This window comes from Somniosus microcephalus, chromosome 22 (genome assembly GCF_052327205.1).
Source record: "Somniosus microcephalus isolate GS21.2 chromosome 22, FLI_Smic_1.0, whole genome shotgun sequence".
Taxonomy (NCBI): domain Eukaryota; kingdom Metazoa; phylum Chordata; class Chondrichthyes; order Squaliformes; family Somniosidae; genus Somniosus; species Somniosus microcephalus.
In genome coordinates, this window is record NC_141008.1 from 53,572,463 (window position 1) to 53,598,128 (window position 25,666).

General features: G+C 48.7%; 1 protein-coding gene across 4 annotated transcripts in view; it reads right to left on the reverse strand.

Moving 5' to 3' along the window:
• The window catches only part of dph1 (diphthamide biosynthesis 1), a 583,177-nt gene extending 558,348 nt beyond the window's left edge, over positions 1-24,829 (reverse strand). The window contains exons 1-3 of one of the 4 annotated variants that reach the window (XM_085964755.1): positions 24,473-24,823; positions 16,205-16,351; positions 712-775 (exon numbers count right to left, since the gene is read on the reverse strand). In XM_085964755.1, coding sequence (XP_085820881.1) covers positions 712-775; positions 16,205-16,351; positions 24,473-24,611 — 350 coding nt within the window. In that variant the 5' untranslated portion in view covers positions 24,612-24,823. Of the gene's footprint in view, positions 1-711; positions 776-16,204; positions 16,352-24,472 lie in introns of those variants that run through there. The other 3 variants (XM_085964754.1, XM_085964756.1, XM_085964757.1) reach the window with 3 other exon arrangements.
• Between the last annotated feature and the right edge of the window lie 837 nt (positions 24,830-25,666).

Genomic DNA, 25,666 nt, shown 5'->3' on the forward strand with positions numbered 1-25,666 from the left:
AGTCACACACCATCCTGACTTGGGAGTATATCGCCATTCCTTCATCGTCGCTGGGTCAAAATCCTGGATCTCCCTCCCGAACAGGATTGTGGGAGTACCTTCACCACATGGACTGCAGCGGTTCAAGAAGCCGGCTCACCACCACCTTCTCAAGGGGAACTAGGGATGGGCAATAAATACTGGCCTTGCCAGCGATGCCCACATCCCATGAACAAATAAGAAAAATTGGAAAATTTCCACATCGAGGAGAAGGACACCTCAGCAGCAAGAAAAGCAACGCTAAATGGTAACTCACCGTCTACTATACATTACAGACAAGTGCCTTGTGAACTGAAGGTAGCAGCTCTGTCTCCCGGGTTCAGGTATGACAAATATAAACCACTCAAAGCTTCCCTCTCGCAGTTTATGACACTGAACATGTAGCCCATTATCTTCTATTTAATTCCTTCAGCTAATTAGGAACCAAATTGAGTCATTGACAAAGCTGTGAATTGTAACATCTTGACCCATGACTGCTCTGTGAATTTGATGGAAAAAATAACCACCGAACCAAACACATCATCCTTAACAACACACAAACCCAAGCAACCGATGTCCTACATTCTCCACAAGTGCTGGATCTATTCAGATCTCCCTTAATTACTTACAAGTCCAAACTGGCCCTATGGATTTGGTGCTCGAAGCTGCTAATTTAATGAGTTGCTGTCTTACCTTTCTATGATATCAGCAATCGCGCAGGCAAACATCTGGAGTCCTTCAGGCATTTGCAGGGCAACTATACCAGACATGGAAAAGAAAAGAAAGCATGGTTGTTTTCTCTTGTTTTTTTTGTTATTTGGGGTGTTAGTTGGTGATCAGGGTCTGAGCGAGACCCTGCTGAAATGATTGATTCTTCCGCCCCACATTCTCACTGTATTCAAACCATCTCTGACTCTAACTGGCTCCTTCCCAGGACCTCAGAACAATAAATGCTGGCCATGCCAGCGACGCCCACACCCTGAGAATGAATAAAAATAAACTCTTGCCTCCAAGGGCCCTCTCATAGACCCCCCACTCCCAGGTCCCATGGACCTGTTCAAAAAGGCTTGCCACATCCAACCCAGATAAGAAAAGTAAAAGTAGGGGAACATCTAGGCAATAGTGACCATAATATAATACGCTTTAAGATAATAATTGAGAAGGACATAGGTATGACAAAGACCAGGGTAACAGATTGGAGAATAGCACTTGGGAAAATAAAATTGACAACAGTATTGGCAAACAATGATGTAGAACAGCAATGGGAAACATTTAAAATGGTGTTCAACAGAGTCCAGGAAAAATATATTCCGTTAATAAACAAGAACAAACTAAACACTAATGAGACATCGTGGATGAATAAAGCCATATGGGAAAAATTGAGGGTAAGGAAAGAGGCATACATTAAGTACATGGACAGCAGGGGAGAGCATGATAAAGGAGAATATGAAGGAATTAGGCGAGAAGTCCAAAAAAAAATTAGGAAAGCAAAGAGGAACTATGAAATTAAATTATTGTGGTAAACCACTGTTAACCTGTACATGCCTGTGTGGTAAACCACTGTTAACCCTGTACAAGTCCAGGCATGTCTCAGCCCCTGGCTCCACCCCTAAGCCCAGGTATAAAGGTGATTCACCACCCTTCCCCCGGGAGCTCTTAGGATGGATTCACTAGCAGAGGCATGCTCTAGTTCTTAGTCAATAAAAGCCTACTTCATATAAGTCCATTTCGTAGTCTTTGGTATTGTTGATAGCGCATCAATTATCAAGGAACATATAAAAAATAGTAAAATATTTTACAGGCACATAAATAAAAAAAAAGGTCAGGATGGGAATACAGCCACTAAGAGATGGGGAGGATAATACCACAGGCAGCAATAGAGAGATGGCAGAGATATTAAATAATTACTTTGCTTCAGTACTTACCAGGGAGATAGAACAGGTGGCGAGGACATCGGATGATGAGATTAGTAATGAGATAATGGCAATTAAAATAAAACGAGGAGATATACTAAATAAACTAATGAAACTCAAGAGGATAAAACCCTTGGTCTGGATGGATTACACCCGCGCATTTTAAAAGAATCTAGGGAAGAAATAGCAGAGGCATTACTACATATATTTAATAATTCGTTAGAAAAAGGTGTAGTGCCAGAGGACTGGCAGATAGCTAACGTAATACCTATATTTAAGAAGGGAGATAGAACATGTCCAGGGAACCATAGGCCAGTCAGCTTAGGAAAAATAATGGAATCCCTACTAAAGGAGAAAATAGAAGAACATCTAGAAACAAAAAATATAATAATAGTCAGCATGGATTTCAAAAGGGAAAGTCTTGCATGACCAACCTCATTGAATTTTTTTGAAGAGGTAAGAGAGAGTAGACAAGGGTAATGCAGTAGATGTACTTTATCTAGATTTTCAAAAGGCCTTCGATAAGGTACCCCATAATAGACTAATGAACAAGGTCAGAAAATGCGGAGTCAGGGGACAAGTAGCAAAATACAGGAAACTTTCGATTAACCAGCCCCTAAATAACCGGAACGCTCTATCCACCGGCAAAATTCAGGGGTCGGTTCAGATAACTTTTATTACTTTTTTTACTCCATTTGTTGCTGTGCAAGGGTGTAGCTGAAGCTGTTGCTAAGCTACAGAGACGCTTGCAACTTATGCCGATTGTTTTGAAGCTGTTAGGGTTTGTTGCTTTATACGGAGCTCTGAGCTCCGTATCTTTTACTATAGCGTTCGGTTATCTGGAATTGTTGATGAACCGGCAACACGTCGGTCCCGTCCGTGCCGGATACCAGAAAGTTTCCTGTAGCTAGCTAGCTGGCTTCAAGACAGAAAGCAGAGAGTAGGTAAAGGGTAGCTATTCAGAGTGGCAGAAGGTGGGAAGTGGTGTTCCACAAGGATCAGTGCTGGGATCACTGTTGTTCACAATTTATATTAACGATTTAGACTTTGGAATCAACAACACAATTTCTAAATTTGCAGACGACATCAAATTGGGGGGCATAGCCAATACTGAGGAGGACTGCAACAAATTACAAGATGATATTAATAAACTTGCAGAATGGGCATATAATTGGCAAATTAAATTCAACACAGATAAATGTGAGGTATATTTTGGTAAGAAAAGTAGGGAGGTCACATATTACTTGGAAAATAAGAATCTAAATGGGGTAGAGGAGCAAAGGGATCTAGCAGTACAAAATACACAAATCACTAAAAGTATCAACACAGGTTAACAAGGCCATAAAAACAAAAACCAAGCACTAGGGTTTATTTCTAGAGGGATAGAATTGAAAAGTAAGGAAGTTATGCTAAACTTGTATCGAACCTTGGTTAGACCACACTTGGAGTACTGTGTGCAATTCTAGTCGCCATATTATAAAAAGGATATAGAGGCACTGGAGAGGATGCAGAGAAGATTTACAAGGATGATACTAGAAATGCGAGGGTATACGTATCAGGAAAGGATGAACAGGCTGGGGCTCTTTTCTCTTGAAAAGAGAAGGCTGAGGGGGTGACCTAATAGAGGTCTTTAAAATCATGAAAGATTTTGATAGAGTAGATACAGAGAGAGTGTTTCCACTTGTGGGTAAGAGCAAAACTAGAGGCCATCAATATAGTCACCAAGAAATCAAATAGGGAATTCAGAAGAAACTTCTTTACCCAGAGAGTGGCGAGACTGTAGAACGTGAAGCAAATAGTATAGATGCATTTAAGGGGCGGTTAGGTAAGCATATGAGGGAGATGGGAATAGAAGGATGTTCTTGCCATGGAAGGAGTGCAGCGAAGGTGCACCAGACTGATGCCTGGGATGGCAGGAATGACGTATGAGGAGAGATTGGGTCGATTGGGCTTATACTCGTTGGCGTTTAGAAGAATGAGAGGGTATCTCATTGAAACTTATAAAATTCTGACAGGACTGGACAGACTAGATGCAGGAAGGATGTTCCCGATGGTTGGGGAGTCCAGAACCAGGGATCACAGTCTAAGGATAAGGGGTAAGCCATTTAGGACAGAGATGAGGAGGAATTTCTTCACCCAGAGAGTGGTGAACCTGTGGAATTCTCTACCACAGAAGGCAGTAGAGGCCAATTCATTAAATATATTAAAGAAGGAGTTGGATATATTTCTTAAGGCTAAAGGGATCAAGGGATATGGGGAGAAAGCAGGGACAGGGTACTGAATTTGGATGATCAGCCATGATCTCATTGAATGGCCGACTCCTGCTCCTATCTTCTATGTTTCTATGTTATGCTGGTAGGGTTAGATGAGGAAATTGGGAGGAGGCTCGAGTGGAGATTAAACACCGGCATAGACTGGTTGGGCCGAATGGCCTGCTTCTGTGCTGTATATCCTATGTAAACCCATGCCACATTTGACCTGGGATAATGTTTTGCCATCATTGATTGCAAAGAGAAAGCATGTGTCCCTCACGTTGAAATTTCAACTCAGTGAGATGACACTTAAATTACAAGGAAGACAAAGATTCACAACCCTGCATGGAATATTTAGAGCAGTGACACAGATAACAGTGTTGTTGTTGTTTGTTGTCAATCACCAACTCGTTTTACTGTATAATAACTACAATTCCTCGCTCTTCCCACCTCCTACAATAATTTGCATTTTGTAGCGCCTTTAACATAGAACAACATCACAAGACGCTTCATCAGATATGGATGCCAAGTCAAAGAAGGAGATATTAGATGGGGTGGCCAAAATATTGATCAGAGGCAGGTTTAAAGGAGGCTCTTAAAGGCGCAGAGGGAGGCGTAGAGGCAGAAGGGGTTAAGGAAGGAATTCCAAAGACTGGATCCGAGATTGCAAATGCCGGAAGGTTATTTGATTATTGAGAGCCACGTTTGCAGCAGGCTGACTGGATAGCGATCAGGATGGGAACCGTGGCTAATTCTTTCTCCCGTCCCCACCCCCCTTGCAAGGCTAAAGCCATTCTTGCTAATTGTGGTGATCCAACAATATACAGTATATGGTTAAGTACCACACTGTAATGATTTCTAAATATGTTTGTTTTATAAGGAAAAATTTGCCTGGGGTTGATCAATGAACTGACCTTGAAATTAAGATCCACTCCAATTCTGTCTGTATTTTACAAATGGTGCAGAAGGGTTTAGGGAGGCGATTCCAGAGTGCGAAGACTAGGTGGCTGAAGGCACGGCTGCCAATGGTGGAGCAAAGCAAGGGGGTGGGGGGGGGGGAAATATACACAAGGCCAGAGTCAGACAAACGCAGAGTTCTGTGGGGGTTTGTAGGGTTGAAGGTGGCTACAGAGATAGGGGAGGGCGAGCGCCTGAGGGGATTTAAACACGAGAATGAGAATTTTAAATTAAAGGCATTGGGGTCCAGGAACCAGTTATATGCCAGATAACTGTCTGCATCCCTTGGACTTCCGCGTGCCCTACCAACAACAACTTGCATTTATACAGTGCCTTTAATGTAGTAAAACGTCCCAAGCTGCTTCACAGGACCACTGTGGTGGAGGGAGGGGCAGCAACCTCTGACACTGCAGCCACATTACAGCGCTGAGGATTATGTGCTCAAGTTCATAGTGTGGCTTGATACCACAAAAAAACCTTTACTCTCTCTCAGCAGCCCCCACCCCGCCTCCAACCTACCTCTTTGAGCAAGTTTTTGGTCACCTGTCCTAATATCTCCTTATGTGGCTCGATGTCAAATTTTGTCTGATAATCGCTCCTGTGAAGCGCCTTGGGACGTTTTACTATGTTAAAGGCGATATATAAATGCAAGTTAAATGCACCACACAGACTGCAGCGGTTCAAGAAGGCAGCTCACCACCACCTTTTCAAGGGCATTTCGGGATGGGCAATAAATGCTGGCCTTGCCAGCGATGCCCACATCCCATGAATGAATAAATAAAATGTAAAAATTCAGTGGAGCGCGCATTATTCTTGAAGCACAATTTGTTCAGTCAGTATCAGCATCAGGGGTCACGCTGTGGTCACACATCCCTTGTGGTAATAGATCGAAACCGTGGTATTAACTCCATTACTGGCATAAACCTATATACAAAGTTTGAACAAAATGTCCCTAGGGTAGAGCAAGCCTATATTTAGGCTTGTCACCGTTACTTCCTATCTCTGTGCAATCAGTGAAACTTCACAATCACACGCCTGGACTGGAATTTAATTCTTTTTTTTCCATAGGTGGCAATTGTGAGCCAACGGTCATAGCTGTGACTGGCAAGTGTTATATCCTGGCGGTGAGAAACTGGGAAAACTGTACGGCATACAGGGGACACATACAGAAAGCCGCAATGGAACATGGGAGCGCGTATATAAAGCACTGCAATCGAATAGTACACACAATACCCTGCAGATCTACATGGGAGCACAGGCAAATGGTGTGTATGGTACGCTGCAGTATAACATGGAAGGAAGTATGCAATGACTATACAATACCCTATGATATAACATGGGAGCAGGAGAGCTAGAGGGTATAATATGGGAGTACAGGTACAGAGGGTATAACATGGGGGTACAGATACAGAGAGATTCCCCTCCCAAGTTGCACATCATCCTGACTTGGAAATATATCGCCGTTCCTTCACCATCACTGGGTCAAAATCCTGAAACTACCTCCCTAACCACACTGTGGGAGTACCTTCACCACACGGACTGCAGCGGTTCAAGTCGGCAGCTCACCACCACCTTCTCAAGGGCAATTAGGGATGGGTAATAAATGCTGTCCTTGCCAGCAACACCCACATCCCATGAATGAATAAAAAAAACATGGTAGTACAGATACAGAGAGGGTATAATATGGGAATTAGGAGAGGCGATATGGATACGAAATTGGCTCAGTGACAGGAAGCAAAGGGTGGTGTTGGAGGGATGTTTTTCAGACTGGGAGGTGGTTTACAATCGTGTTCCCCAAGCGTCAGATTAGGTCAGTTTTTATAGACTCAGGTGTAGGGAGCAGTATTATAAAGTTTGCAGATGTTATGAAACTTGGCAAAGCAGTAGATAGTGATGATGATAGTTATAGACTTCAAAATGACAGACAGGATGGTGAAATGGGCAGAAGCATGGCAAATGGAGTTCAATGTGGAGAAGTGTGAAGTATTGCAATTTGGGAGGACTAATATGGAAAGACAGTATACTATAAATGGCACAATTTTGAAAAGATGAGGAGAGACTTTGGTGTCCATATACACAAATCCTTAAAGGTGGCAGGGCAAGTTGACAATGTGATTAAAAAAGCATATGGGTAACTTGGGTTTTCAATAGAGGAATAGAATAGAAAAGCAAAGAAATAATGTTCAAACTTTATAAATCACTGGTTAGGCCTCCGCTGGAGTATTGTGGGCAATTCTGGGCACCGCACTTCAGGAAAGATGGAAAGGCCTTTGAAAGGGTTCAGAGGAGGGTTACCAGGATGTTACCAGTGATGAGGGACTTCAGTTATGAGGAGAGGTTGGAGAAGTTAGGACTGTTCTCCTCGGAACAGAGAAGGTTAAAAGATGACCTAATAGAGGTTTTCAAGATGATGAGAGGTTTTGATAGAGTAGAGAGAGAAAAACTATTCCCTCTGGCGAGTGGGTCAATAACCAGAGGTCATAGATTTAAAATCATTGGCAATAGATCTAGAGGGGAGATGAGGCAGAAACTTTTCACTCAGAATTGTGGGGATCTGGAACGCTCTGCCTGAAAAGGTGGTGGAAGCTGATTCCATCAATAATTTTAACAGGGAGTTGGACGGGTTCTCGAGGATGAGGAACTCACAGGGTTACGGACAAGAAGCGAGGGTGTGGAACTGAGCACGACGGCTCTTTCAAAGAGCCGGCACAGGCACGACGGGCCGAATGTTTCTATGATTCTATGAACATGGGAGTAAAGATACAAAAAGAGTATAATATGGGAGTAGAGGTACAGAGAGAGTAACATGGGAGTACAGATAGATACGGAGAGGGTATAATATGGGAGTACAAGTGTGCAACACGCTGCAATGTAACACGCTACTGGCCTGTGTGCGTTGCTTTCTTGTCTTCACGAAAACCGTGATCTGAATGGCCTCCGTGCCCCCAGGCCATGCGAGGAGAAGGGTGATCAGCCAGGGTTTACTTTCACTGTCGCTGTCCAGTAATGGGCTCATTGACATTTATGGACATGCAAGTCCTCATCCTACAACCCTCCGCGATCTCTGTGCTCTTCCAAATCTGGCCTCCTGCGCATCCTCGATTTCCATCGCTCCACCATTGGCGGCCGTGCCTTCAGCTGCTAAATAACAACTTGCATTTATATAGCGCCTTTAACGTAGTAAAACGTCCCAAGGCGCTTCACAGGAGCGTTTTCAGACAAAATTTGACACCGAGCCACATAAGGAGATATTACAGGACAGGTGAACAAAAGCAAATAACTATATCAATTTTTCTTTAGTATGGTTGGTAGTTATTCTGGTGACTGCCTGCACCTCTAGATGCCTTTCCATAGCTGTTCTGGAGCATATCCGTAGTTATTGCAGTTATACCCAGAGTAATCATAACCTCCATATTCAAGAGGTAGGTTTTCAGGAGCGTCTTAAAGGGGGAGAGTGAGGCGGAGAGGTTTAGGGAAGAGCTTAGGGCCTCGGCAGCTGAAGGCACGGCCGCCAATGGTGGAGCGATGGAAATCAAGGATGCGCAGGAGGCCCGATTTGGAAGAGCGCAGAGATCGCGGAGGGTTGTAGGATGAGGACTTGCATGAGGTGCCAGCACCCTGAAACCGAACTCCAGCAGGTGTCAGCACCTTCAGATGAGGAGGAGAGAGAGAGAAAAAGAGCGAGAGCGTGGCATGGGAAGGAAAGCCTCAAAGGGAGGTATAGGTATGTGAAGTACCAGACTGAGGTCCCAAAACTCAGCAAGTCCGCTCTCGAGTTTCTTTTGATGGGGGCCAGTGACTTGTTAGCCACCCGCTGTGGCACGGGCATTCATTTACAGCCAACGGATTCACGCATTTATCCCATACACAGACGTTTCCCTTTAACCGCGGCCTGACAGGCAATCAGCCAGCTCTCTCCCTCCCTCAATCCACTGAGCTCTCATTTTCAATGCGAGAAAGCCGAGGTGGCAGCAGATGCACCTCCCACCCTCCTACTCCAGGTAGTGACATTCTCTCAATAAAAATATAAACAAAGCTCCCCCTGATGGGCAAGTGGGGAAATACACTCAATACAGACAGTTCAAAGACCTATGTTTAATCCCAGGTCTGTGCCGGGGTACCTGATCAGTCAGGACAGCAGTAACTGTGCTATGTAGGTGTCAGTAGTGGCTCAGTGGGCAGCACTCTTGCCTCTGAGTCAGAAGCTTGTGGGTTCATAGTCCCACTCCAGAGACTTGAGCACAAAAAGCTAGGTTGGCACTCTAGTGCAGGGGAGTTCCCCCTGGTGACCTGGCCAATATTTATCCCTCAGTCAACACCACAAAACACATTATCTCATTGCTGTTTGTGGGAGCTTGCTGTGCGCAAACTGGCTGATGCATTTCCCTACATTACATCAGTGACTACACTTCAGAAGTGCTTCATTGGCTGTGACGCGCTTTGGGACATCCTGAGGTTGTGAAAGGCGCTATATCAATGCAAGTCTTTCTTTTCTTTTTAAACAGTCACCACAATTTATACCGCCCATGGTTAGTGTGGAAGACCGTTTACACTGGCCAACTAGCAGTAGTCGTTTGGCATTCCCGTAGATTTCAATTACAAAGGCACTGCTTGTAACGATTTAAAAGCTCCGGTTATTTCGGGCAAAGTCAGGTCTTCAAGCAGCTTTGATCAGCTTTTCGCACCTCGTGAAGGTGTGATTACCATAATTATTTAATCTCCTGTATTAACCGATTTAAAAGCTCTGCTTATTTCAGGAAAACTCTGGTCTTCCAGCAGCTGTTCAATCTGCTCTGCAAACCTCATTAAGATGCGATCGCTTTAGCTACTTACACTTGAGTCTGTTACCCATCACCCCTGTGCTCCATGACCCACACTGGCTTCCGGTCCAGCAGAGCCTCGATTTTAAAATTCCCATCTTTGTTTTCAAATCCCTCCATGGCCTCGCACCCTCCCTATCTCTGTAACCTCCCCCAGCTCTCCAACCCTCTGAGATCTCTGCGCTCCTCCCATTCTTACCTCTTTTTTAAATATTCGCTTTTATGGGATCAGGGCGTCGCTGGCAATGCCAGCATTTATTGCCCATCCCTAGTTGCCCTTGAGAAGGTGGCGGTGAGCCGCCTTCTTGAACCGCTGCAGTCCATGTGGTGATAGTACTCCCACAGTGCTGTTAGGTAGTGAGTTCCAGGATTTTGACCCAGCGACGATGAAGGATCAGCAATATACTTCTAAGTCAGGATGGTGTGTGACTTGGAGGTGGTGGTGTTCTCATGCGCCTGCTGCCCTTGTCCTTCTAGGTGGAAGAGGTCGCGGGTTTAGGAGGTGCTGCCGAAGAAGCCTTGGCGAGTTGCTGCAGTGCATCTTGTAGATGGTACACACTGCAGCCACGGTATGCCGGTGGTGGAGGAAGTGAATGTTTAAGGTGGTGGATGGGGTGCCAATCAAGCGGGCTGCTTTGTCCTGGATGGTGTCGAGCTTCTTGAGTGTTGGAGCTGCACTCATCCAGGCAAGTGGAGAGTATTCCATCACAATCCTGACTTGTGCCTTGTAGATGGCGGAAAGGCTTTGGGGAGTCAAGAGGTGAGACACTCGCCACAGAATACCTTGCGCTTCGTCGATTTCCTTCGCTCCACCATTGGCGGCCGTGCCTTGAGCTACCTAGGCCCTAAGCTCTGGAATTCCCTCTTTGAACCTCTCCTTGGTCAATGGCAGGCGTGTCATTATTGAAGCAGAGAGGAGGAAGCTTTACTCTTATCTGCTCACGCTGAACCTGGCCTGGGAGTGCTCAAGAATGACAAAAAGTTGAGAATTGTTCTATTCCCCATGGGCGACCCCTCACCTCAATAAACCAATATTCGCATTATATTTTTCTTAAAAGTAAAGCAACTTTAAACAAAATAAAAACAGAAAATGCTGGAAACACTCAGCAGGTCAGGCAGCATCTGTGGAGAGAGAAACAGAGTTAAGGTTTCAGGTCGATGACCTTTTCTCTGGGTTGTGAGTCTTTGGAATTCTCTACCCGAGCGTGCTGTGGATGCTCAGTCGTCGAGTATATTGAAGACTGAGATCGATAGATTTTTGGGCACTAAGGGAATCAAGGGATATGGGGATAGGACAGGAAAGTAGAGTTGATGTAGAAGATCAGTCATGATCTCATTGAATAGGGGCCATATGACCTACTCCTGCTCCTATTTCTTATGATCTAGAACTATGTGCTCGCCTGGAGGGTGAACGCCGACACGGGCTGGTTGGTCCCCAAGAGGGAAGACGGAGCCTCGGTTTAATGTCTCATCTGAAAGACGGCGCCTCCGACAATGCAGCACTCCCTCTACTGCCACTGGGAGTGTCAGCCTAGATTTGCTGTTCATGTCTCTGAAGCAAGGACCTGAATCCATGATCTTCTGACTCAGAGGCGAGAGTGCTGCCTGACCTGCTGAGTGTTTCCAGCATTTGCTGTTTTTATTTCAGATTTCCAGCAATTATTCAAATGGAATAACTCGCCCTGCTGTGGCAGATTGAGGCGCACAATCCGGGTTTCTCTCCTCCCACTCCAAAACTCTGAATCACCCACAATATCAACAGAGCAACAAAGGGGTTAAAAAAAACACAGAACATAATTTGTTCACTCAGGAAAAAAATACAGTTAAACCGAGATGAAGAATAAAGAGGCTTAATGGAATGCCAAAACATTGTGATTATCGATCTTTTGTAAAAAAAAATGTGATTATCTCCCTCCCTCCCCCCAGTCTAATCAAATAGAGAAACAAAAACACTACAACATCATCCCTGGAGCTTAGCGCTGTGCAGAAAGCACTTCAGCAAACACAACCCACCTGTGAACTTCACACAATCAGATGGCTCTTGACAAACCCATTAAATTCCTTCAGCAGCTGACACATAAGATAAGATGCAGATGGCAATCCGATTGTACAGTGTTGTATTAGGAAGGCCCAAAGAGACATACCGTGCCTGAATACCAAAATCCCCCAACCCCCGCAACACCAAAAACGTAATTAATTTGCTTCTATATTGAGGTGACAGCCGTGCCTCAGTGGGTAGCACTCTCACCCCTGTGTCAGAAGATTGGGCGTTCAAGTCTTTGCTGCAGAGACAGGAGCACAAAATCTAGGCTGACACTCGCAGTGCAGTACTGAGGGAGTGCTGCATTGTCGGAGGAACCGTCTTTCAGATGAGTCGTTAAACTGAGGCTCCCTCTTCCCTCTCTGGGACCAACCAGTCCGTGTCAGCGTTCACCCTCCAAGCGAGCAAATAGTTCTAGTACGTAAGTAATAGGAGCAGGAGTAGGCCATACGGCCCCTCGAGCCTGCTCCGCCATTCAATAAGATCATGGCTGATCATCGACCTCAACTCCACTTTCCTGCCCGATCCCCCCATCCCTTGATTCCCTTAGAGTCCAAAATTCTATCGGTCTCAGCCTTGAATATACTCAACGACTCAGCATCCACAGCCCTCTGGGGTAGAGAATACCAAAGATTCACAACCCTCTGAGTGAAGAAATTCCTCATCTCAATCTTAAATTGCCGACCCCTTATCCTGAGACTCTGACTTCTAGTTCTAGACTATCCAGCCAAGGGGAAGCAGCCTCTCATTATCTACCCTCTCAAATTTTGTACGTTTCAATGAGATCACCCCTCATTCTTCTAAACCCCAGAGAATAAAGGCCCATTCTACTCAATCTCTCCTCGAAGGACAGCCCTCTCATCCCAGGAATCAATCTAATCACAATTACCCACTCGGGTCCCATATCCCATCAATCCCTTTTTCCTCATTCAACTATCCAATTTAATCTTTGAACAGTGACATCGTTTCTGCCTCAATCACTAACCCTGGAAGTGATCTCCACAACTCATTGTGTAAAGAAATTTCTTCTGCCCACTGTTCTATGTCTCTTACATTTAATCTAGTATCTATGGCCCCTTGCTCTTGACCCCTCAACTACTAGAAACAGTCTGCTTCTACCTACCCCGTCCCATTCTTTCATAACTTTAAACACTTCTCATTTGCATTGTTCCAATAGCAAAAAACCCAATCTTGTCTAAGTATTTTCCTTGTATTTGTAGTAAGGACCATTGCTGGGATGGAGCATGGGGTGCTCAACTCCGCACTTGGCCTGTGCTACAGCAGTGCTCCATACTGGTATTGGGTAATGAAAGGAGAAAAGCATTGCCGTTCAGCCGTGGCTCAGTGGGTAGCACTTTCACCTCTGAGTCAGAAGGTTGTGGGTTCAAATGCCACTTCAGGGGACTCGAGCACTTGGCTAACACTCCAGTGCAGTACTGTCTTGTCGGAGGTGCCGTGTTTCTAACGCGACCGTGTCTGCCCACGGAAGGACGTAAAAGATCCCACAGCACTATTCGAAGAAAAGCAGGAGTGTCCTGGCCAATATTTATCCCTCAACCAACTTCACTAAATCAGAGTATCTGGTCATTTGTGGGACCTTGCTGTGCGCAAATAGTCTGCTGCGTTTCCCTACCTTACTACAGTGACTACACTTCAAAAGTTGGCTGTAAAGCGCTTTGGGATGTCCTGAGGTTGTGACAGGTGCTATAGAAATGCAAGTTGTTGTTGTTTGCCAACACTAACAACCCATGACTTGATAAGAACAAAAAGTAAATAAAGAGCACCGTACACAGCCCGTCAATTTCATGTCTACTATTAGCTTGCCATTGAAAAGCACGTGAGAGAGACAATATCATGGGATATGTGGAACATTCTTTGTTCCAGTCCTACTCGGGTCCCCTCCCTCACCTCTTTTTCCAGTACATTGATGACTGTATCGGTGCCGTTTCCTGCTCTTGACTGGAACTAGAAAATTTCATTCACTTTGCTTCCAATTTCCACCCTTCCCTCACCTTCACATGGTCCATCTCCGACTCTTCCCTCCCCTTCCTCGACTTCTCTGTCTCCATTTCTAGGGATAGACTATCGACAATCATCCACTATAAGCCCACTGACTCCCACAGCTATCTGGACCACACTTTCTCCCACTCCGCTTCCTGTAAGGACTCTCTTCCATTCTCCCAGTTTCTCCATCTCATCTACTCAGACGATGCCACCTTCCAAACTAGTGCTTCCGATATGTCTTCCTTTTTCCTCAACTGAGGATTCTCCTCGACCGTGTCCGTTCCATTTCCAGCACTTCTGCTCTCACCCCTTCCCCTCACTCCCAGAACCACAATAGGGTCCCCTTGTCCTCACCTTTCACCCCACCAGCCTCCACATTCAATGGATCATCCGCTGCCATTTCCGCCACCTCCAGCGTGATCCCACCGCCAAACACATCTTCCCCATCCCTTTCAGCATTCCGAAGGGCCCGCTCCCTCCGCAATACCCTGGTCTACTCCTCAATCACCCCCAACACCCCCTCCCCTTCCCAAGGCACCTTCCTGTGCAAGCGCAGGAGATGCAACACATGCCTTTTACCTCCTCCCTTCCCACTGTCCAGGGCCCCAAACACCTCTTCCAGGTGAAACAGCGATTTACTTGTACTTCTTGCAATTTAGTATACTGTATTCGCTGCTCACAATGCGGTCTACTCTACACTGGGGAGACCAAATGCAGACTGGGTGACCGCTTTGCAGAATACCTCTGTTCAGTCCGTAAGCATGACCCCGAGCTTCCGGTCGCCTGTCATTTTAATTCTCCGCTCCACTCCTACTCAGACCTCTCCGTCCTCGGCCTCGTACACTGTTCCAATGGAGCTCAACGTAAGCTCGAGGAACAGCACCTCATCTTTCGATTAGGCACTTTACAGCCTTCTGGACTCAACATCGAGTTCAACAATTTCAGATAATAATCCCTGCCCCCATTTTTCATGCAGTATGATTTTGCCATTCCCATTTGCAACATTTTCACAGCATATTCTTTCTATTCCTTCCTCCCCCCCACCACCCCCGTCTCTGCACCTGCTTAAAATCTGTTACATCTCCAGCTTTTTCCAGTTCTGATGAAGGGTCCCAGACCTGAAACGTTAACACTGTTTCCCTCTCCATGGATGCTGCCTGGCCTGCTGAGTATTTCCAGCATTTTCTGTTGTTATATCTTTTAGACTCATCTTTTGTTTCTTTACTTGTCCCATTACCATCTCCTTTTGCCTTGCACCATCATCCCTTTAGTCTTCTAACCTCTCCTGCCTTCCGCCCTGTTCTTTCCTCCCCTCCCTCCTTCCGCTGCCTCTATACTTGCTAAAAAATCTGTCACATCTCTAACTTTTTCCAGTTCTGACGACAGGTCATTGACCTGAAACGTTAACTCTGTTTCTCTCTCTCCACAGATGCTGCCTGACCTGCTGAGTATTTCCAGCATTTTCTCTTTTTATATGAGAGAGACAATTGACTGGACAGCTCACGTTCCCATTCTACCATTGAGTGGCACAGCACGGAGGAGAGGCAAGAGCCTGCCCCACAGCACCCGGCCCTGTAGTTTTCTTTCTTGCCAATTTTCTCCCCTTGGGGGTGTTGACGCCTCACTGGGTTCCAGTTCCAGAGGAACCACGACACTAATGTTCCCGCTAAGCTGCGCGGCGGTCTGGAGGCCCCGCGCAGGCTGCTCACCAGCTTTTATATGGAAGAAACCTCGCATGTGTGAAAATTTGAATGGGCTGCACAGCCAGTTAAAGGGACAGCGCACGGAAAAAAAAAATTAGAGGGAACATTGCATGACAACCTCAGGTGCCTCGCCCGAGTGCCAATTGCTCACCTGCAAGCCTTGCCGAAGAGTATCGGCAGATCATTAGACGGCGGGAGCCCAATCCAGACGTCATCCGTACATCCGCACTTCCACAGGGAGTCACCCGACCGAGAGCAGGGTCGGGAACCCTGATTAGTTTTAACCCTTCCTCTAACCCAGGAGCACAGGCCGGGTATAGGGCCCCTATCACCACTCTGGATGAGATCACGCAACGCAGCACAGGCTGGGAATCGAACTTGCGCCTGTGTAACTTTTATCACAGTTCACATGTTTACATAGGACCGCACATCCCTTCACACTTCCTGTGTTTACAGGCAGCACCGTTTGGGGGAGGGCAGGGGGAAACACCAATACCTCTCTTAGCTTCTGCTTGTTTTATTCTCCAGACAGTCTTGTATATCTCAAAGTTGTAGTTACTGGGCAGCGCTTGTACAGCCTCCTGTAGCTCTTTGTCATTTAGGATTTCTTCGGGAATCTGATTAGCTACCCGACGATGGGGACCTAATCCAAAAGAGAGGAAAAAAAAGTTAATGCTGTGTTTATCAACCTTTCCTCATCAGCCCTCCTGAATCAGTTCCAAATGTTTAGTGAACAGCTTTGTTATATGTTAATGAAAGCTCTATCGTACAGTCAGTACATTTAACCCTTGCACTGCTGCATAAACATTCGCACAACAAATTCCAAAACAGATGCCATTAGGATTTACTGCGTATCCTTATTTAGCATACATCATGGGTGCTTCTCTTTCTTTTGTTTTTACACTCATTCACATCTTCCACTGCCCACACCACCCCCCCCCCCCCCCCCCGCCCGACGCAGAGAGCAGGCAAGCCACCTACTCCGAGACCCCTGCATTTTTATACGATCTTTATAAATCAGCCTTGTATCACAGCACAGCTTCTCTCCCCTGCTCCCCGACAGTGTAGCAGGGAGCACTGCTATATCACTCCGTCTGTCCCCCACGCCGCACAGGAAAATGCTGCTCCAATGCAGCACACCTGGTAATCGGTGATACTTCATTGCAAGATGACCTGATGCCAAAAAAAATACTGCATGGCAGAATGAAATACACATGGGTCCCTGACCATCCAGTCGAGGTGCTTCAGCGCAGGTAACGTCACATGTTGGCCACAGGATAAAGAACATAAGAACATAAGAATTAGGAGCAGGAGTCGGCCATTCGGCCCCTTGAGCCTGCTCCGCCATTCAGTAAGATCATGGCTGATCTTCGACCTCAACTCCACTTACCCGCCCGATCCCCATATCCCTCGACTCCCTTAGTGTCCAGCCACTTATCCACTGGACGCTCTCCACATGCAAGCCCAATCGGCGGTGCCAGGCAGCGAATCAAGCCTGAGGCCTTCCTGCCCTGCTTGGCCCGCTTCCACTCGCAACGGCGCACTCACCAACTGAGCCAAACTGCTCGGCTAACTTAACTATCTTCAACGAAAGAAAGTACTTGCATTTCTACAGCGTCTTTCATGACCACCGGATGTCCCAAAGCGCTTTACAGCCAGTGAAGTATTTTTTGAAGTATGGTCACTGTTGTAATGTAGGAAACGCGGCAGCCAATTTGCGCACAGCAAGCTCCCACAAACAGCAATGTGATAATGACCAGATAATCTGTTTTAGTGATGTTGATTCAAGTCAACCCCTTCTTCCCTCCACCAATGCCAGCAGCCCTGCTGTGCCCCCACTCACAGATTGTTCAGCACTTTGTATCGATCATGAAGATGACACCGTCACCAACACTCGGTGCCCAGCGAGCTCCACTCCACATGGACAAACCATGCGCCATTGTGACGGAGAGACATGCATTTATATAGCACTCTATTATTTCCCTCAGAAATCTCCTACAGCGCTTCACTTAGGTGTCAGTCATGGCTCAGTGGGTAGCACTCTCGCCCGAGCCAAAAGGTTGTAGGTTCAAGCCTCACACACAAAAACCTCGGCTGACACTCCCAGTGCAGTACTGAGGGAGTGCTGCACTGTCGGAGGTGCCGCCTTGCGGATGAGACGCTAAACCGAGTCAGGTGGATGTAAAAGACCCTATGATACTATTTCTAAGAGGAGCAGGGGGAGTTCTCCCCGGTGTCCTGGCCAATGTTTATCCCTCAGCCAACATCACCAAAAAAACAGATTATCTAGTCATTGATTGAATTATGATTTGTGGAGCTTGCTGTGCGCAAATCCTACATTACAACAGTGACTACACTTCAGAAAGTACTTCATTGGCTGTAAAGCACTTTGGGACATCCTGAGGTCCTGAAAGGCGGAAGTATTTATGATTTTCTTTCTTTCACATATGATGACTATTTGGAAGTGTGGTTAGTTATGTAGGCAAAGGTGGCAGTCAATTTGCACACAGCAAGGTCCAACAAACAGAAAGTGGATGAATGATCAGGTAATTGTTTTTGATGGTGCTGGTTGTGTTGGAGGGGAAGGGGGGAGTGGGGGGGGGGGAGTGGGAGTGGGGGGAGTGGGGGGGGAGAGGGGGGAGTGGGGGGGGAGTGGGGAGTGGGGGGGAGGGGGGAGTAGGGGGGAGGGAGTGGGGGGGGAGGGGGGAGTGGGGGGGAGGGGCGGGGGAGTGGGGAGGGAGGGGCGGGGGAGTGGGGGGGGAGGGGCGGGGGAGTGGGGGGGGAGGGGCGGGGGAGAAGGGGGGAGGGGGAGCGGGAGGGGGGAGTGGGGGGCGGAGTGGGGAGTGGGGGGGAAGGGGGGAGTGGGGAGTGGGGGGGAGTGGGGAGTGGGGGGTGGGGGGGGAGTGGGGAGTGGGGGGTGGGGGGGGAGTGGGGAGTGGGGGGTGGGGGGGGAGTGGGGGGTGGGGGGGGAGTGGGGGGTGGGGGGGGAGTGGGGGGTGGGGGGGGAGGGGGGAGTGGCGGGGAGGGAGTGGCGGGGGGGAGTGGGGAGTGGGGAGTGGGGAGTGGCGGGGGGAGAAGTGGGTGTGGGCCAGGACACCGGCAGAACTTGCTGCTCTTCTCTGACTAGTGCCACGGGATCTTCACCATCCACCCGAATCACTGAAACAGGCAGACGGGGCATCAGTTCGAAGTCGGACTCAGAGGTAACTGCGCTACCAGCTGAGCCAAGCCGAGCTCCAACTACAAAGCAATGTGAACTACTCGCGCTCCTGTGAAAACAGACTGCCGCATCTCCCTTGGTGCAGTAATAAAGTGCGATAAGACACATGGGCCTAGGTTTACTGATCCTAACAAGAAAGGTAACCCATTCAGACAATGGGGAAACCCAGGCCCCGCAGTCTGCTCCTGATAATTCCGCTGTTTTATTGCCCTAAAACTTAAATATGAATTATCCAATAATTTGAATTAAGCAACGCAAGTAGCTAAAAAAAGATTTGAAATATCAGGTCATTTGAATTAAAAGCAACTGCAAGTTCACTCCTGTGTGTGTGTGCAGCCTCAGTACACAGTGCTTTCATTTCCTTTTGAGAGTACAGTTTTTGCACCTCTTGCACACAACAGACTTTCAACCATCCGATTTTTATCCCTTCCTCGCTGTGCACATTCACCGATACAAATCCTGTCACTGTTTATCCCAACACATCAATTTAACACCTTAGCTGTCAAGAGACACTAAGATTCTGCAGAACCTCCATTATAAAGTATTATAAATAAAACAGTGTGCTTTTAAAATCATTTGTTTTTCAAAGTTTTTTTTGAAAGTTAGAGAAAGCGCAGTTTTTTTGGTGGCTCTGGATCATCCAGGAAAAAATGTCCGAGATTTTTAAAGGTATTGGGAAAGGCAGGGAAATGGGACTAAGTGGACAGCTCTTTCAGAGAGCCAGCACAGGTGAGGTGGGTCAAATTCTATGAGGGTGCTGTACTCATCACTGCAGGCACAATGAAAATTACCATATTTTAAAATATTTTTCTCAATTGTTTAACTACAGCAGTGACATAAAAAGAAAAGACGGACTTGCATTTCTATAGCACCTTTCACCATCTCAGGACGTCCCAAAGCTCTTTACAGCCAATTAAGTACTTTTGAAGTGTACTCACTGTTGTAATGTAGGAAACTCGGCAGCCAATTTGTGCACAGCAAGCTCCCACAAACAGCAATGTGATAATGACCAGATAATCTGTTTTAGATAAATATCTCCCCTGCTATTCTTTGAAATAGTGTCGTGGGATCTTTTACCTTAGCGAGCAGACGGGGCCTCGGTTTAACATCTCATCCGAAAGACGGCACCTCCGACAGCGCAGCACTCCCTCAGTACTGCCCCTCCGACAGTGCGGCACTCCCTCAGTACAGCCCCTCCGACAGTGCGGCACTCCCTCAGTACTGTCCCTCCGACAGTGCGGCACTCCCTCAGTACTGCCCCTCCGACAGTGCGGCACTCCCTCAGTACTGCCCCTCCGACAGTGCGGCACTCCCTCAGTACTGCCCCTCCGACAGTGCGGCACTCCCTCAGTACTGCCCCTCCGACAGTGCGGCACTCCCTCAGTACTGCCCCTCCGACAGTGCGGCACTCCCTCAGTACTGCCCCTCCGACAGTGCGGCACTCCCTCAGTACTGCCCCTCCGACAGTGCGGCACTCCCTCAGTACTGCCCCTCCGACAGTGCGGCACTCCCTCAGTACTGCCCCTCCGACAGTGCGGCACTCCCTCAGTACTGCCCCTCCGACAGTGCGGCACTCCCTCAGTACTGCCCCTCCGACAGTGCGGCACTCCCTCAGTACTGCCCCTCCGACAGTGCGGCACTCCCTCAGTACTGCCCCTCCGACAGTGCGGCACTCCCTCAGTACTGCCCCTCCGACAGTGCGGCACTCCCTCAGTACTGCCCCTCCGACAGTGCGGCACTCCCTCAGTACTGCCCCTCCGACAGTGCGGCACTCCCTCAGTACTGCCCCTCCGACAGTGCGGCACTCCCTCAGTACTGCCCCTCCGACAGTGCGGCACTCCCTCAGTACTGCCCCTCCGACAGTGCGGCACTCCCTCAGTACTGCCCCTCCGACAGTGCGGCACTCCCTCAGTACTGCCCCTCCGACAGTGCGGCACTCCCTCAGTACTGCCCCTCCGACAGTGCGGCACTCCCTCAGTACTGCCCCTCCGACAGTGCGGCACTCCCTCAGTACTGCCCCTCCGACAGTGCGGCACTCCCTCAGTACTGCCCCTCCGACAGTGCGGCACTCCCTCAGTACTGCCCCTCCGACAGTGCGGCACTCCCTCAGTACTGCCCCTCCGACAGTGCGGCACTCCCTCAGTACTGCCCCTTCGACAGTGCGGCACTCCCTCAGTACTGCCCCTTCGACAGTGCAGCACTCCCTCAGTACTGCACTGGAGTGTCAGCCGAGATTTTGTGCTCAAGTCTCTGGAGTGGCACTTGAACCCATGACCTTCTGACTCAGAGGCGAGAGTGCTACTAACTGAGCCAAGCTGACACTGACATATAAAAACAAAACCTCCCCTAAAGGACTTCACAGCCAATGAATTATTGTCATTTATTATGTAGCCAATTTTCACACAGCAAGATCCCACAAACAGCAAATGTGATAAAAGGCCCTTTCTTCCCCCCACCCGTTGAGCGAGAAAACTGAGAGAACTCCTCTCTGCTTCTTCAGATATTGCCATGGGATCTTTTACCCTCATCTGAACAGGCAGACAGGGCCTCGGTTTAATATCTCATCCACCTCTGGCAATGTAGCATTCCCTCAGTGCTGGGAGATGATGTGCTCGAGTCCTGGAGTAGGACTCGAACCAACAGCCTTCTGATTCAGAAGTCAGTGTATCAACAATTGAGCCAAGCTGACAGTTTGGAAGGGTGGGGGCAGCGGAGATGGTTTAATAAGGTCATAAAAAAGCAAATCTGGGGTTGATTTCTAGAGGGACAGAACTGAAAAGCAGCGATGTTACGTTAAACTTGTATAGAACCTTGATTAGACCACACTTGGAGCACTGTGCACAGTTCTGGTCTCCGTATTATATAAAATAGATATAGAGGCATTGGACAAGGTGCAAAAAAGAATCACAAGGATGATACCAGAACTGAGAGGACATACTTATCAGGAAAGGCTGAACAGACTGGGGCTCTTTTCTCTAGAAAAGAGAAGACTGAGAGGGGACCTGATAGAGGTCTTTAAAGTAATTAAAGCGTTTGATAGGGTAGACGTAGAGAAGATGTTTTCACTTGTGGGGGAGACCAGGACTAGGGCCATAAATATAAGATAGTCACCAATAAAGAATTCTGGAGAAACTTCTTACTGAGAGAGTGGTGTGAATGTGCAACTTGCTACAAGGAGTACATAAGGGAGAAGGGAATAGAAGGCTGTGCTGATAGTGCGAGATGAAGTAAGGTGCGAGGAGGCTCGTGCGGAGCATAAACATCAGCATGGAGCAGTTGGGCCGAATGGCCTGTTGCTGTGCTACACACTCGATGTAGATCATACAGCAAATATAATGTGGGAAAGTAGATCTGGTAAAGCACTGAGTGCTTTGGATTCTGGTTTACAATCTGACCTGGTGATGTTTGGCTCAGCTGGAAACACCGACAACAGTCAGATAATTCAGAGTAATCCCGTCAAGCACTTTGGGAACTTTGAGAGATGTAATAAAGCGCTAGGTAAATGCAAGTTCTTTCTTTTAATGTGAAGGTGTCTTATTCAGTACTGAGGGAGTGCTGCACTGCCGGCGATGCCGTCTTTCGGATGAGACGTTAAACCAAGGACCCTGTCTGCCTTTTCAGGTGGACGTAAGGCACTATTCAAAGAGGAGCAGGGCAGTTCTCCCCGGTGTCCTGGCCAACATTTATCCCTCAACATCACAAACAGATTACAACAACATCTTGTATTTATATAGCGTCTTTAACATCGTAAAACGTCCCAAGGTTCTTCACAGGAGTGTTATCAAACAAAATTTGACACTGAGCCACATAAGGAGATATTAGGATAGGTGACCAAAAGCTTGGTCAAAGGGCAGGGTCTTAAAGGAGGAGAGAGGAGCGGAGAGGTTCAGAGACGGAGTTCCAGAGCTTAGAGCCTTGGCAGCTGAAGGCACGGCTGCCAATGATGAAGTGATTAAAATCAGGAATGCACAAGAGGCCAGAATTGGAGGAGCGCAGATATCGCAGAGCTGGAAGAGATTACAGAGAAAGGGAAGGGGCGAGGTGATGGAGAGATTTGAAAACAAGGATGAGAATTTTAAAAGAGGCATTGCTTAACCGGAAGCACAGTGGTGATGGGTGAACGGGACTTGGTGCGAGTTAAGATACGGGCAGCAGAGTTTTGGATGAGTTCATGGAGGGTGGAAGATAGGAGGCCAGCCAGCAGCACGTTGGAGTAGTCAAGTCTAGAGGTAACAAAGTCATGGGTGAGGGTTTCAGCAGCAGATGAACTGAAGCAGGGATGAAGATGGGTGCTGTTACGAAGGTGGAAGTAGGTAGTCTTGGTGAAGGAGCAGATGTGGTCGGAAGCTCATCTCGGGATCAAGTGCGACACCAAGGTTGCAAACAGTCTGGTGCAGCCTCAGTTGCCATGGAAAGGGATAGAGTCGGTGGCTAGGGAACAGAAATTATCAGGTCATTACCTCATTGCTGTTTGTGGGAGATTGCTGTGTACAAATTGGCTGCTGCTTTTCCTACATTACAACAATGACTACACTTCAAAAGATACTTAATTGGCTGTATCCTGAGGTCGTGAAGGGCACTATATAAATGCAAGTCTTTCTTTTATATTCTAAATGACCAGACCTCCAGGAGTTTAAATGACCCCAAAAATCTCCCTGGTACAGGCGGCTCAGCCTTTCTCCCACTCGGTATATCGAGCCAGGGTTGTAACAATTCACAAAGTATGCCCTGTCCGTGTCAGCCGTGGCTCAGTGGGTTGCACTCTCGCCTCCAAGTCAGAAGGTTGTGGATTGAAGTCCCAATCTAGAGATTTGAGCACAAAAAGCTAGGCTGACACTCCAGTGCAGTGCTGAGGGAGTGCTGCACTGTCGGAGGTGCCGTCTTTGGGACGAGGTGTTAAACCGAGGCCCTGTCCGCCCTCTCAGATGGACGTAAAAGATCCCTTGGGCACTATTTCAAAGAGCAGGGGAGCAGTGTCCTAGGGCAGTATTTATCCCTCAAATCAACATCAGATTATCTGGTCATTATCACATTGCTGTTTGTGGGAGCTTGCTGTGCACGCATTGGCTGCCGTGTTTCCCACAACACTACAACAGTGACCGTCAAAGTGGCTATCAAGTGGTCCAGGCAGCGGGTGGTCGAGGGGGGTCGTTCGGCCCGACTGCCTGCCTCTCTCTCTCTCTCTTCCGTGGCCACGGCCAAGTTCGCGCCCGGGTGGCCATGGAGACGGAGCACGCAGTGTCCGCCGGTACGCTCGAGGCCTTCCGCGACCGGTGGGCACCTGAGGGACTGGAGTGCATAATCACCACCCCCAGCAACCAAATTTTAATTTAATTTATTAAAGTTTCCTTTAATGTTTTAAGTTAAGTGACAGTTTATTTGTTTGCACCAAGTGAGCTACAACAGTGGCTGCACTTCAAAAAGTACTTCATGGGCTGTAAAGCGCGTTGGGACGTCCTGAGGTGGTGAAAGGTGCGAATCTGCCGGAGGACCCAGTGACCCGGCCGGGCCCGGGCCTCGCTGCCCGGCCTCCTCCACACGCACCTGCCGCTCTGGCTCTGCTTCTGTTCTTGGTGCCGGCGGGAACCGATAGCTCCAGGCCCGGAGAGGGAGCCCCCGGGCTCGGGCCCCCGCCATGAGCCGCCACTCCAGCCCGGGATCGCGCCGCTCGTTCCTCCGCCATCAGCCAGAGAGAGAGACCGCCGCACTCGCACCGCAGCGCCTGGATACAGGCCCAGCAACCGCGGCCGGCAAGGGGGAGGGACTGAGGGGAGAGGGGGAGGGACTGAGAGGGGGAGGGACTGAGGGGAGAAGGCTGAAGGGAGGGAGGGACTGAGGGGAGAGGGGGAGAGGACAAGGGAGTGAGGGGAGAGGGAGTGACTGAAGGGAGGGAGGGACTGAGGGGAAGGGACTGAGGGGAGAGGGGGAGGGACTGAGAGGGGGAGGGACTGAGGGGAGGAGGGAGGGACTGAGGGGAAGGGGGAGGAACTGAGGGACTGAGGGGAAAGGGGGAGGGACTGAGGGGAGGGGAGAGAGGGAGGGACTGAGGGGAGGGGAGAGGGGGCGGGACTGAGGGGAGGGGAGAGGGGGCGGGACTGAGGGGAGGGGAGAGGGGCGGGACTGAGGAGGGGGAGGGACTGAGGGGAGAAGGACGGAGGGACTGAGAGGGGAGGGACTGAGGGGAGAGGGGGAGGGACTGAGAGGGGGAGGGACTGAGGGGAGGAGGGAGGGACTGAGGGGAAGGGGGAGGAACTGAGGGAGGGAGGGACTGAGGGGAAAGGGGGAGGGACTGAGGGGAGGGGAGAGAGGGAGGGACTGAGGGGAGGGGAGAGGGGGCGGGACTGAGGAGGGGGAGGGACTGAGGGGAGAAGGACGGAGGGACTGAAGGGAGGGAGGGACTGAGAGGGGAGGGACTGAGGGGAGAGGGGGAGGGACTGAGGGGAGAGGGGGAGGGACTGAGGGGAAAGGGGGAGGGAGTGAGGGGAAGGGGAGGGAGTGAGGAGAGGGGGAGGGACTGAGGGGAGAGAGGGGGAGGGGAGGGACTGAGGGGAGGAGGTAGGGACTGGGGAGAGTGAGGGACTCGGGAGGGGTTTGAGGGATTGAGGGAAGGGGGAGGACTAAGGGAAGGGGAGGGAGGGACTGAGGGAAGGGGATTGAGGGACAGGGAGGGGATTGAGGGACTGAGGGGAGGGGACTGAGGAGATGGACGGAGGGGAGAGGAGAGACTGAGGGGAGGGG